At 52.6% G+C, this 13,370-nt stretch overlaps 1 protein-coding gene across 2 annotated transcripts; it reads right to left on the reverse strand.

The window, feature by feature from the left end:
* Positions 1-261: 261 nt before the first annotated feature.
* On the reverse strand, positions 262-11,822 carry NOL6 (nucleolar protein 6). 2 transcript variants are annotated; one of them, XM_012770148.2, is made up of 26 exons: positions 11,667-11,820; positions 10,439-10,645; positions 10,238-10,354; positions 8,712-8,891; positions 8,200-8,368; positions 7,804-7,938; positions 7,555-7,718; positions 7,352-7,472; positions 7,076-7,134; positions 6,883-6,984; positions 6,586-6,701; positions 6,249-6,426; positions 5,952-6,074; positions 5,669-5,817; positions 5,468-5,543; positions 5,158-5,298; positions 4,871-4,988; positions 4,635-4,789; positions 4,317-4,480; positions 3,874-4,026; positions 3,548-3,645; positions 2,663-2,787; positions 2,466-2,555; positions 1,910-2,104; positions 1,726-1,827; positions 262-1,507 (listed from the first exon to the last, which is right to left on the reverse strand). In XM_012770148.2, the coding sequence occupies exons 1-26, from the start codon at positions 11,718-11,720 to the stop codon at positions 1,358-1,360; spliced, it is 3,441 nt and encodes a 1,146-aa protein (XP_012625602.1). In that variant the 5' UTR covers positions 11,721-11,820; the 3' UTR covers positions 262-1,357. The 2 variants fall into 2 exon arrangements, with proteins under 2 accessions (XP_012625602.1, XP_012625603.1); XM_012770149.3 differs by lacking the exons at positions 262-1,507; positions 1,726-1,827; positions 1,910-2,104; positions 2,466-2,555; positions 2,663-2,787 and adding an exon at positions 3,301-3,424 and having other exon boundaries at positions 11,667-11,822.
* Between the last annotated feature and the right edge of the window lie 1,548 nt (positions 11,823-13,370).

The raw sequence follows: 13,370 nt of genomic DNA on the forward strand, positions 1-13,370 counted from the left end.
TATTATCTCCTAGGCTTTCTTTCATTGTCACCACCTACCTGTTCTAGGCAGAGAGCACAAATTCTGATTCCCCTTTCCTCAAAGTCTTCTGGTGGCCTTCCCTGCCCTCCATTGCCTGGGCTGGGTGCCCCTTGAGCAGAGCAACATACAGGTGCCACGAAGGACACCAAACAATCTATGTTCAAACATATTCCCTGCCCCCAAGAATCTTACACACAGGAGACCAGGTCAAAACCAGTGGAAAGGGACAAGCCAGGAACATGGGGGGAATTAACCAATTTAATTTTAAATCTGAGTTCAAGACAATAGAAGAGTTCACACCACTGTGTGTGCCTGCCAAGTGAACCGAACAGGCAATAATTGCTTTAATAGTTCAGAGGAAAAGATCACCTCAGGCTGGGGGCGAGGGATAGGCTTAAGGAGGGGCACTATTTGAGCTGAGTCTGGAAAAACAGCCAGGATTAGGGGAGGCAGAGATGCAGGACAGGCTGCCAGGAAGGGGGCGTGAACCAGACTGAAAGGAGGCAGCACCCCCCACCCCCACCCCGGGGCCCTGGGAGCTCCAGGAGAGCTGGACTTGGGTCTTGCTCATCTCTGCAAGCCTGCAGAGGTGGTAGTCTGTGGCACGAATAGGCAGCCAGGGCAAATGCACAGAGCTAGTGGGATTCAGAGAGGCCAGGGGGCAGCACCAAGTGCTTTTTGTATCTCTTCTGGACTGGGCGACCACCAGCCCCCTTGACCCCTTCACCCATCCAGCCCCTTCCTGTCCTCTGTCCTTTTCCACTGTCTCCACCCTGGGAAATAGCACCAACAGAGGAGGGCATTGTGCTTCTTCAATGTGGTGTATTCATACACAAACAGCCCTCTTTCCACTGCTCAGTGCTGGTGCTGTGACCCTCAGGAAGTGCCACACCTTTGCTGGGTCCCATCTAAAGGGCTGATGCTGCAGTGAAGGGCATACTGAGACTTAGGCACATGTCCTGGCAGTGGAAGGGGACAGAACCTCTGCCTCAGGCACAAGCCCCCTTCTCCAGCTGCTTCTGGGAGAAACCTAAGAAGGAAAAAACTCCCAAAGGTCCAAGCCTAGGGCAGATGGATGGATCTCCTGGATGCAGTTCTCTGCAATGGCTCCCACTCGTCTTCTGAGAGTTCAGACAGGCCTAGGAGACTCCATAAGACACCATGTCCCTGCCCTGATGGGGCATCAGGGCCTCTGTTAGGGACAATTCAGTGTTTTCAGCCAGCAGGCCCTCCATGGAGGGTCCATATGCAATGAGGATGGAGATCATGCCACTGACATCTTGCTCCCTATGTTGAAAGTCTTCCTATCCATCTACGGCTTGCTCTGGGGCTGGGATCACACAGTCCACCTCTCACTTCGGGCTTCCACAGCCCGCACCAGGCCTTCACCCAGCACGGCAAAGTCCTCCAGGATTGCTTCTACATTGGGCACCATCACCAGCTTCCCGCCTTGAGACACTACCATGTGTCCCTTTGCACTGGAGGCCTGGGGGAATCAGAAAAGAAATGTGGGTTGAGATGTCACAAAGGCACACCCAGAGACACCAGGGTGGGGGCAGAGTGGGGGCAGTAGAGATAAACACACAAGCCCACACACTCCACACTTGACACAGGGTCACTCATGGAGCAGACTACACAAAGACACACCCACCCACGTGGAACCATGTGTACACACTCAGGAACACATAGCTGACACCAGCGCACCTTGAAGGGCTGAGGCTGGAAGACGGTCGGCTTCCAGAGGACACCAATCACCTCTCCACCATGCTGGTCATAGAAGAAAAGGGCCAGATCCCCAAAGGCTTCCTAGGAAGGGACAGAACAGAGATAAGATTACACGTGGGCACCTGAGAGCCTCCCCAGGGTCAGTCAGCTGTTTAAGCCCTACCCTGAGCTGTGCCAGGTAAAGCTGAGGAGGATCGTAGCCCAGCACAGGCATTAGGGACGAGGGTCCTGGCTCACTGAGCAGGCCACGGCAGAAGGAGGCAGGTGGAGAGTCCACAGCCTGGCGGTGCCGGGGGATGTGGCGGGGAGACAGGTGGATCAGCACATCATACATGTCCAAGGGTGGCCGGAACACCATCTAAGGAAGGGGAGAGGAGTTGGGAGTTGGACAACAAACCTCTCCACATACCCACCTTGGTTCCCCTTCCCCTTCATCTGACCACCCATTATGGACCTGCATGCCTATCTGAAGATGGGAACACCAAGACCCACAGAGGAAGCAGCTGGTGTCAGCTCAAGTCCAGCAGCAGGAGCACAGGCTAGAAGCATGAGCCTAGAGCACAGGTTCTCCAGGCTGTGCCATTTCCATGGCAGCTTCAATGCCTTCTCTGGATTCAGTCTCACCAGACATACTATGAGGGCCCCTTGAATGCTGAACCTCCACGGTTCAAAAACAGAAGCAACAGAGTCACTGGAGTCACTGGGGGTCAGAGGCTTACCCTGATATCCCCAGGCCCCTGGGGATCCATTAGCTGCTTCTCTAGGATGGGCAGAGCTTTGGCTGCCAGGACCACGAGTTGCTGTAGGATCTGGGGAATAGAGATACTTCAGACTAGGGTGTATCTTAACTTAGGCTGGCCTTGCCTTTTCTTTCAGGAAGAAAACCACACGTTTGGTGGCAGGAGTGGGGTTGAACCTGGGCTGAGGGTCCATCCTGTGTCCACACAGAGTTTTTGCGGTCCTGAGGAGTAACGATGACCATGACAGGGAGCTGTGTCCGAGCCGCCAGGAAGCCACTGCGTATCTCCACCTGTTCCTCCGCTAGAGAAAAGAGCAGGTCCTGGGTCAGCCTGCACCTCCCCAGAAGACCCTTCCACTGCCCCAAGTCCTCCTACTTTGGCCCCCACAGCTGCTTATCCTAGGCATTTCCCAACATCCAATCCCCAAGTGGCAAAGGCAACTAAAGGGACACTGCACTTGCCTCGACTCGGTGGATTGTTAATCTCCCAACCCTATCTCAGAGGCAGAATTTTTCCACTGCCTGGCACCCCCAGTCTGGTTTCTGGGCCTGCACAAGCTGAGGCTTGCCCCTGGCCCCCTCCCACCCTGGGCTCTTACACACCTGGGGAATTAGGAACCTGACACCCTACTCTCTACTGAGATCAGAAGCTCCTCATGTTACAACCAGAAATCACCATTCCCACCCCAAGAGGACTGGGCATCTACTCCAAACTTCCTAGCTCCTCACCACAAGACTTCTCACCTGGTATTCAGGATCCCCTTTCTACTCTCTTCTGCCCTCCCCCTTCCACAGCCCCCAGGTCGCTTGCTTACCACCCCCAGTGCACTGTGTCCTTGACCATGACATGGGCAAACCACATCTCTAGTCAGGCTTCATCTGGACCTCTTCCTCCTGACAATTCTCTACCCCAAGGTAGTCAGCATCAGGCTTAGATATCTGGGATAGAGGAAGCACACAGAGAAAACCTAACAGACTAACAGGGAAAACCCTTGCCTGACCTACTCTGCAATCCATAAAGGGTAGTTTTTCCAGAAGTCTGGCCCCAGTCCTACCACTTACCAGTGAGCTCATTGTTGAGGTTGACAATGAGGGGGTTGTTCTTCCAATCAAAGGTTGATACCAGGAAAAGGAACCGAAGAAAGCCAACCTGGGGGGAGCTGAAGGGCAGGAGTGAACAAAGAATCTGGAGCCCAGCCCTGGGCTTCCCACAATCTAGGGAGCCCAGACCCCTTGGCATGGATGGGCAGGAGAGGGGGACATCTTAGAATCCCTCTGTCACCTGCTCAAATACCCTCTCCCATTTGGACCAAGGGTGCAGTGTGAAGGTTGAAAGCTTCCCCCCACGCCCGGAACTTCCTGGATAGGGAAAAAGCAGAAGGAATCACCTGGGAGGAGTGAAGGGCTCAGGGTGCAGGAAAAGGGCAGCAGCCACCAGGTCCAGGCTCTCATCAGTGAACCCCTCACCCAGAAGCTGGGCACGCACCCACCGCTTGGCCAGCCGAGCCACACCCGAGAAGGCTGGGTGCTGTTGTTGAAGTCTGGGGGAAGGAGGGTAGTGGTAGTGAGACTCAGGCACTATGGGCCCAAGAATAGTGTCTCAGCCCCCCTGCCACTGTTTATCCAACCCTCACCCAGTGCCAGCCTCTGCACTAATGTGTTACATGGGATGCAGTCCCGTAAGTGGAAAGGCCAAGATTCCAGAACCTGCCTGACTCCAGAACTCTAGCCCTAACTACCACACCATCCGGCCTCCCACAGAGACAGATGGCCAGGAGAGCAAAACGGGGGCAGGGAAGGGTCTAGCAACAGGAAGACCAGGTGGCCTTACCCATGCAGGGCACTGGTGAGTAGGGGCAACTGCCTTGTATCTCTTTCAAGGCGGAGGGAGGCAGGTGTGTCTCTCAGTGAGATCATCCCCTCTGGGCTCCGCATCTCCCTCAGGATCTGGGGCTCCCGCTGATAGGCCACACAAATCCGGAACACAAATCCATCCTGTTGGAAAAGGCATGGGATAGGACCCTGGGGGTACTCTGCTATCTATATCCCTGCTCTCCAGCCTGGTGCCCACAAGGGTATCCCCTTCCACGCCCTGACATCCCTGATCCTCCCCTCCCCTGCGGATTTATCTGCCCTGCCCCAGCTTAACCTTGAGGATGTCTGTGTGCGTGGCAGTGGCACGGCACTGCAACCCATGCTGTTGCATCAGCAGCTCTGCCAGGCGCAGCTGGAAGGCGGCTCGGACCCGCCGCACGGCCTCAGCATCCTGTGGCCACTGACCACTGCCCTCCAGGTGACAAACCACTGAGGGAGAACAGGAAAGGTCACACACTGTGGCCTGAAGCAGGAAGTGTCCCTCCCACTCCCTCCCAAGGGCCCTCTTACCAGTCATGGGCTCCACGTAGGCCGGGCAGGGCTTATCGAGCCGGGGCAGCAGTGAGGCTCGCTCTCGCAGGTGCTCATGGAAGGAGCAGGCTGGTCGGACCGGGGTTGGCGGGAATACCTGTGGAGGAAGGGGGACTGAGGAAGGGGCCTAGCACTGGCAGGGAGTGCCCAGAGTCAGGAGTTGGAAGTAGAAAACACTGGGTGACTGGAGCAGAGGTCGGGGGGCGGGGGGGGGGGTGGTCACCAAGCAGAAAGGGCAAAGGGTTCCCTGCCCCCTTGCACCTCACCTCTGTGTAGCGCAGCACTGGGTGAGCTCCCTGAACAGCAGACACAGTCAGTGGGAGACCCTCCAGCCCCCACAGCAGGCGGCTGAGGTCATCATAGCAACGCACTGCCACTGCCAGGGCCTCCTCACCTGTGCTGGAGGTCTGAGAGGGAGAAGAGAGTCAAAACCACCTGGGATTCTGCCTGGCTCAGGCTGCAGTGAAGCCAGCTCGCCCCCTGCTGGACACACCAGGAAGTGCATCCTGGCTGAGCCAAGAGGGCTGTCTCCCCCACAGGTCACTCTAGTTGTCAGCCTTGACCCAAGGTCCTTACCTCTTTCAGGCCTTGTATCAGGACATCCACAAGGCCCCCCACATAGTGGACACAGGTTTCTGGGATGTCAGCATGTCTGAAGAAGCACACACACAGTGATGGCATTGTGGGCTCTGCTCACCCTCGACAGCCTGGGCCAGACCCTCCTAAAAGGCCCCCCAGCCCACAGTTGGCTCCTGGCCTCCAGATGCTAACACTCACAGTGCCAAGAGGTGGGTGACCACCTGGTGGGGAATAAGGCGCTTCTGGGACATAGAGGCTGCCTCCCAGACCACAGCTTCCCGAATGGCTCCGTCCTGGAAACGCCGAAGCTCTGAGCGAGATCCCCAGAAGTGGCGGAAGTCAGCGGCCTAAGGAGAGGCAAGGGGTGGTGGGCGAGATCAGGATGGAAAGGCTCTCCGAAAGTCTCCCTCCCAGGCTTCAATCCAGGTGGCATGAGGATGGTCGGCCCCATGCTTTCCAATACGCATGCTGGGGTTCTCACCTTGGGCTGGTCGGCCTCTGGACCCAGCTCAAGCACACTGGTCAATCCCTCAGGCCGGAGAAGAAATCCCAGGCTCAGGGTCCCAGAGTCTTTGTGCTTCGGTGGATCTTGGCTGATGTCCCACTGTAGGGTGTAAAAAGGCTGGGCTGAACTCAAGAATCCCTCAGCCTGGCCTGGAAACTATTTTCTAGCTAGCTACAAAGGTCTAGCTAGAGGCATGGTATGCCATTGTGTCCCTTGGAAACCTGGATCCAACCCCTACTCAGACCCCAAACACTCCAACCTACTCCACCTCACCTCTGGGACTGGGGGCCGAGAGTGAGCCAGCAGGTGCAGCCGGGCCCCGAGGCCCTGTTCCAGGAGGGTGGTCAATGGGCCCAAAGCAGCTGAGACATAGTCCCCACCATTGTCTTGCAGCTCTGGCCAGAGCTTCAGCCGGTGACATGCTGCCTGCAGGCGACTCAATGGACGGAGACTGGGGGGCAAAGAGGGCCAAAGGGGGAATCAGGGTCTGCTGGCTCCTCATATCACCTCCTCCTTGGAGGATCTGAGCCTAAAGACCTTTGCCCCAACACTGTGGCCCCAGGAAGACAGGACCCAGACCCACCAACATACCCTGTCACCCCAAACTCACTGCAGGACGTGGTCAAAAGCCCGGATCATGGGTTTTGGAGTCATCAACAGCAGCTGGAACCCATCATCAGCTTTGCTGTCCAGCAGTGCCATGGACAGCCGTGCCTCGTGCTGCACCTAGAGCCAGAGGGTAAGAAGGGACCACTTCGGTACCCTTTATTGACTCGAGGGCTTAGACCAGGAGACATTCCTGACCTTAGCTCTCTGGAGAGGAGTTTCTGCAGTTCTGGTATTTCCCAAAGGGACAGAGTTTAGGCTGGGACACCAGGGCAATCCAGGAGTAGAGGCCCATTGGTACCTGATGGTAAGTGGAGGCAGTGACATCAGCACAGAGGTTGAGACGGCCCAAGGAGTCCAGGAAGACAACAGGGAAGGCCTGGTGGAAGTCGGCCAGGGCCGGCTTGGAGAGGGGTGTAGAGAGAAGCCAGTCAGGGTTGGAGCCTTACTGTCAGGCTCCCTCCTGGCACAGACCTGACCCTTCCCCAACTCACCAGGGAGGGATCAGAACTGAGACATAAGCTGATCCCGTTGACTGTCAGATCTGTGGTGGCTGGAGTGAACCAGAGGAATGTGTTAGAAGGTATCCCGCCTCTCTGGGGACCCAACCCTAACAACACCCTCCTTTGGCCTGGGTGGCTGCAACTGTTTGCCTCTGGGATTCAGTTTGCTCATCTGTCTAATGGGAAGGACTCAAAGGACCCACGAGGCGATGAGAGGATTCCTGGGATGAGTGGAACTCCTGGCCTTTCCCCATCTAGTTGCCTCACCCAGAAACTGCAAGACGCTTCTCAGGACCTGGTAGCCGCTCATGGTGGTGTGGATTTTGCGTGTAGACACGAGGAAGGCAACCAGCATGGAGACATGGAACCCAGTAAACCCACCCAGACCCTGAAAGAGAGATAAAGGGAGAGGCCTGAGCTCAGAGACAGCCCACTTATCGAGGCAGGGAAGCTGGGCCACCCTAACTCACCTTATCCAGCTCCCGCTGCCGCAGCCAGACCTTCAGAAGTGCCACACCATCCTTCAGCCCTGGGGCTGAACCCAGCATGGCTGACAGGAGCTTTAAATGGGACTCAAGAGCTATATCCTGAAGAACCCAAGTGTTGTAGTGGGGGGTAGGGGGCTCTGGACTACCTGTGGGAAGAAAAGGGAAGCCATGAGAGAAGTCTCCACAATACCCCTTCCCTTCAGCTCTACCTCAACACCAATGCCTGCTCACCATCCCCTGGAGAACTCTGCCCTCGGTACCAGGCAGAGCGCACATTGTTCTTGGTTGGCAGCAAGCGGCATGGGCGGAAGAAGTCAGGCGGAGGGCAGGGATGCAGACGAACGGTGACCAAACTCTCGTCCTTCCCTAGCAGACAAAGGGGGTGCTGAGACTCTGCAGCCCCTAGAGCCAGAGGGGCCCCCACACCACCTCCTTCATACTTGAGGGCTCCATGTCTTCACACTTTAGAATTTGGGGTCTCTACATCCTTCCATCAAACTAGAGGCCCATGCCTTTCAGCTTGCACTTGAGACCCCTATCCCTACTCCTTAAGACTTGAGGCCCCTGTGCACTCCCTCCAAATTTGTCACCCTATACTACGTCCGAAGCCCAGTGTGTGCCTCCCACCATTTGGCCGCAGCAACAACAAGGGTTTCAGGTGGCAGCCACTGGAGTAGGAGAAACGGACACTGCCGAAGAGGGGATCTTGGGCCAGGTGGTGAGCCAAGTGAGCCAGGTAGAGGGCACGCTTGCGGAAGTAGCGCTGGTTCAGCCCATCCTTGTCCTGTAGGATTTCCTGGAGAGGACAGGGGACAAGAGAGATGACCAGGCATGTGATTGTAGAGCTTGTGGGCCAAGATGAAGCCTAGGTAAGAGTCCCAGGGCATCCCTATAGACAGAAGTGCCTGAGCCAGGGTGAGCAACCCCATACTCAGATGAGAAAGGCAAAGCCCCAAAAGGACAGCAAGTGGCCCAAGGGCCCATGTAAGCTGCTCTCAAGATGAATGCAGTGGTCTTCTATTCTTTTGACTTAGAATTCAGATTTCAACCCACTGGCAAGTGGCAAGTAAGAGAGAGGGATCCAGGGACTTGTAGATGTTAAGTAGTGGCCTCTCTATTCCCCAAACCCTGGACCTTACCCTGGGCATGGTCAATGCCACATCCACATTGATGTCTGGTCGGATGCAGGTGCCCAAAAGGTAGCTCCCCACAACAGTGACCTGGGCTGGAGGCAGGAAGCGGAAACAGCCCTTCACGGTATACGGTACTTGATGAAGGGGCACTCGAACCCCAGCTGGAAGCCATGCCTGGTCAGTAAGCTGTAGGAGGAGAGACAGTGACACATATTGATTCAACTACCTTCCTCACATGGTCCCTTGGTGTCTAGCAGACATCTTTACACATCACTATGTTTGAAACCAAACTCCCAATCTTCCCGTAAACATGTCTTCCCCATTAAGGCAACTCCATACCAGTTGCTCAAGCCAAAAACATATAAGCCGCCTTAATTCTCCTCTGTTAAGAACAACCATCTTACTATTGAAATGTATCCATAAATGGATCACTTCTCTACACCCTAGTTTAGGGAATCACCATTTTGCAGCACACAATAGGTTCCTAACTAGTCTCCCTGATTTCACCTTTGTCTCCTCCATTCTACTTTCAATATAACAGCTAAAGTCACCGTTTGGGTATACAAGACCCTGCATGATATGCCACCTTCCCCATTACCTTTCTGAATTCGTCTCCTTCTATCTTCCACTCATTCATTCCAAGGAATGTAATAGGAACATTCCTGCCTTTTTGAGCCTTTGTGCTGACTGTTTCCCCTTCCTGGAATGCTCTTGCTCCCTTATGTAGCCACATGACTGAATGACCTACTTCAAACCCTTACACAAATGTCACTTCAGTAATACCCACCCTGAATACCCTATTTAAAATTACAAGCCACTCCCATCCCCTAATATCCCCAATCCCTTACCTTGTCCTAAGTTTTCCTTTTTCCATAGTGTTTACCATCTTTTAATACTGCTATACAGTTTACCTGTCATGCTTATTATCTGTTATCCATACCCCAACATTAGAATATAGGTTTGTTTGTTTACTGATGCATCCTAAGAACACAAACACTGCAAGGCACATAAGTACTAGCTGAGTACATGAACACATGAATGACTACACTCCCAGCTGAGCTTCCTTACAGTGAAAATGAGCTCCCTGGCCGGGCACGGTGGCTCACACCTATAATCCTAGCACTCTAGGAGGCCGAGGTGGGCGGATTGCTCAAGGACTGGAGTTCAAAACCAGCCTGAGCAAGAGCGAGGCCCCGTCTCTACTATAAATACAAAGAAATTAATTGGCCAACTAATATATATAGAAAAAATTAGCGGGGCATGGTGGCACATGCCTGTAGTCCCAGCTACTCGGGAGGCTGAGGCAGCAGGATCGCTTAAGCCCAGGAGTTTGAGGTTGCTGTGAGTTAGGCTGACACCATGGCACCCACTCTAGCCTGGGCAACAAAGCGAGACTCTGTCTCAAAAAAAAAAAAGAAAAAAGAAAATGAGCTCCCTAGCATCCTCTCAAGAGAAAAGCAAGGCCCCTGTTTGAAATGCCCCCATTGAAGGCTTCTCCTGGGCTTCCCAGTGCCCCAGGCCACCTGCCTTACCTCTACCTCAGGGATTGAGGGAACCCTCATGACCCGCTGGTTAATCTCCCGGAGGAAGGCATCGATCCGATCCTTCTTCTTCTCTGACAGCCTTACTTCCTTTAGTAGCTCCTCTACCTGTAATAGGGAGTAGGGGAGAGTCCATCACCCTGAGGGTCCCAGTCTGCCCCTCTAACCCAAGCCCCAGCCACACAACAGTACCTGTAAACGGAGCAGGCTGGAGTGGAACAGGATCTCCGTCTCCCGAAGATGATTCAGCTCCTCATTGGTGGGCTCCTTGTACAGTTCTGCCCTACTGAGCTTCACTGGCTGCAGCAGGCCCTCGGCTGGAGACCTAGTCACTGTTCGCTTCCTTGAAGATGCTTTCTTCCCCTCCTTGCCTGTGCCTTCCAGGGCTGGTTCCATCACCTATGACCAGAGAGGGAGAAGCCAATGTGGGGGTCACAGGTATCCAACATCTGCTGTCTAAAGGATCACCACTTAGATTGTGAGTAAAGGCTTCACCTGCTCGTTCCTCTTTTGATGGGAGTCAGATTCTGTAAAACTCAGGATAATCATTACTTGGAGGAACATTACTGAGCTCTAGGTTAAAAGTTCCTTGAGTTGAGGGCTCCCTGTCTACCTGACAGCACAAGCAGGGAGCTCTACTTGGAGCTGGTAGGGGCGGAAGCTGACCTGGCCCTGCTCTAAGTAATGCCCAATAGTTTCAGGTACTGTAAATCCAGGAGTTTCCTTTTCTGCTGCTACAGGCCTGGGACTTCTCAAATGGCTTTATCTGCTGCTCTATCCAAATCATGCCAGGTTCCACCACCTCAAGCAAGCCCTGACTATATCGGTACACATTAAGTGCTCACTGATGGTCAGAGCTAGAATCTACGTGCCTCCAGAGGATACATTCAGTATATATTCCATCGCCTCAACAATTATTTAAGAGATTTGAAGGAAATCCCATCATTTATTGTAGGTTTCATAGTTGCCACATCAGTTCTATGAGCAGGCTTCAAACCCAGGTCTGCAGGATCGCAAACTTCTTCCCCTACAGCCCTGGGGAGAGCCTTACTAGAGTGCTCTAGGAGAGCCACCGTGTGCCTCGCTTACAGCGGGGAAAACAGAATTAGACACAAGTTCTGTGGAGGGAGGAAGATACCGCTCAACGTCAAGGAGGAGGTCCCGGGCAAGGAAATTACCCAAGCTATGGGTCGCTCAATAGGCTTCACTGCTTCTATCCAAATACTACCAGATTCCATTGCCCCTAGCAAGCCCTGACTGTCTCGGCGGGACAGGATGTAAGCGTCGCGGGAAGGGAATTCCTCCGAAGCGAACCACCCTCGTGTCCCTCACCGGGGAGCTGGAAGGCCCTGCCATCTCGCGCCCTGCAACCAAGGGAGCACCCATTGGGGCTCTCTTCCTCCCAGATGGCTCAACCCACCTCGGGCTCCCCAACTGCTCCGCGCAGCTGCCCTCCAGCAGGCGCCGGCCCCATCACTCTGCGCCCAGGTGTCTCTCCAGCACTTCGAATTTAAGCTGGGTCCACACACTGTGACTTCCCATGTGGACGGAAATGCCGAAATTCGGGTCGCGAGTCCTAGCACGCGTATTCCTCAGGACTCCACCCATTCCAGAGTCATTGGGTTATTGCTCCACGAGTCTCTCCCCATTGGCCAGTCACTCTCCGGCACAGCACACTGGGGAGGGACCAAACGGCGTTCTCCACTTACGGCCTCTTCGCGACACTACACCGGAAGTCTGCCTGTAACTTGGCAGTCGTTTTTTTCCCCTCACTTCCTCCGCCTGAGACAAAACGGGAAGGGCAGAGCTAGTTGGATTTTCTGGTGGGGGATTGTTTGTTTACAGCAGTGATTTCCCCCCCCTCATCCATTAAGTCTTGTCAATGAACAAATCCTGTCCGTACTTCCTCCAAACTATATTTTGAATTTATTCATTTTTCTCTGTCTTTACTGCCAGCTTTAGTCCTCATATTACGTTGGGTTTAGGTTATTGTAATGGCTTTTCTCCAGCTTTTACTTAGTGAGATTACTAAAATTTAAAGCACAGAAACGTTGCAAGAATAACATAATGAACGTCCACATACCCTTCGCCTAGATTCACTTACTGTTAATGTTTTGTCAAGTTTGTTTTATCTTCCCCTATGTATTTTCATATTATTTTCCGAGCCTTTTGAAAATCAATTGCACACATCTTTAAATACTTTGGCATGTATTTACCAAGATCAAAGACTACTACCTCTTACATAATCGTAGTCCATTTGTAACTCTGAGGAAATTTAACCTTGATTCAATACTATTATATAAGTTCCATATTCAAATTTTGCCAATTATCCCACTTTTATTTTATTTCCTGACGCAGAATCATCTAAATTCAACTATCAAATTTGTTTGTCGTGTTTGTCTTTTTCCCTCTTAATCTGGAACATTTGCTGAGCTCTCTCTTTTTTGGTGTTATATGATGACATTTTTGGAGAATACAGAGCAGTTTCAACAGCTTTTTTTCTTTTTAAATGTTTTTATTGAGGTAGAATATACATAAGGAAAAATTCACATATCATAAGGATACAGCTTGAATACTCACAAACCAGACATAGCCATGTAACTATCTCCCAGAAAAGAAGCAGAACATTTTCTGCACTTTCAGAATCTCCCTTCAGGCTGCCTTCTAGTAATTACTCTTGAACTATAATCACTATCCTGACTTCAAACAGCATAGACTAGTTCATGCAATAGGTTTTTAAAGAACTTTCTCTCAAGAATGTTCTTGTCCATCTTCAAACCATTTTCCACACAACTGCCAGAATTTTTTCTGAAACAGAAATTCTATCATGTCATTTCCTTTTTAAAAACTCCTCAGTTTAGTTGGTCCGAGGGTTGTGGGTTATTGTTAAGCTGATTTAACATTGTCTCCCCCCACAACCACGCTTGACTAGCTTTAAAAAAAAAAAAAAAAAAAAAAACTCCTCAGTTGGGCTGGGTGTGGTGGCTCATGCCTGTAATCATAGCACTCTGGGAGGCAAAGGCGAAGGCGGGAGGATTGCTTGAACTCAGGAGTTCAAGTCTAACCTGAGCAAGAGCAAGACCCTGTCTTTTTTATTTAATTAAAAATAAAAAAGGCCGGGTAC

This window comes from Microcebus murinus, chromosome 12 (assembly GCF_040939455.1).
Source record: "Microcebus murinus isolate Inina chromosome 12, M.murinus_Inina_mat1.0, whole genome shotgun sequence".
NCBI lineage: Eukaryota > Metazoa > Chordata > Mammalia > Primates > Cheirogaleidae > Microcebus > Microcebus murinus.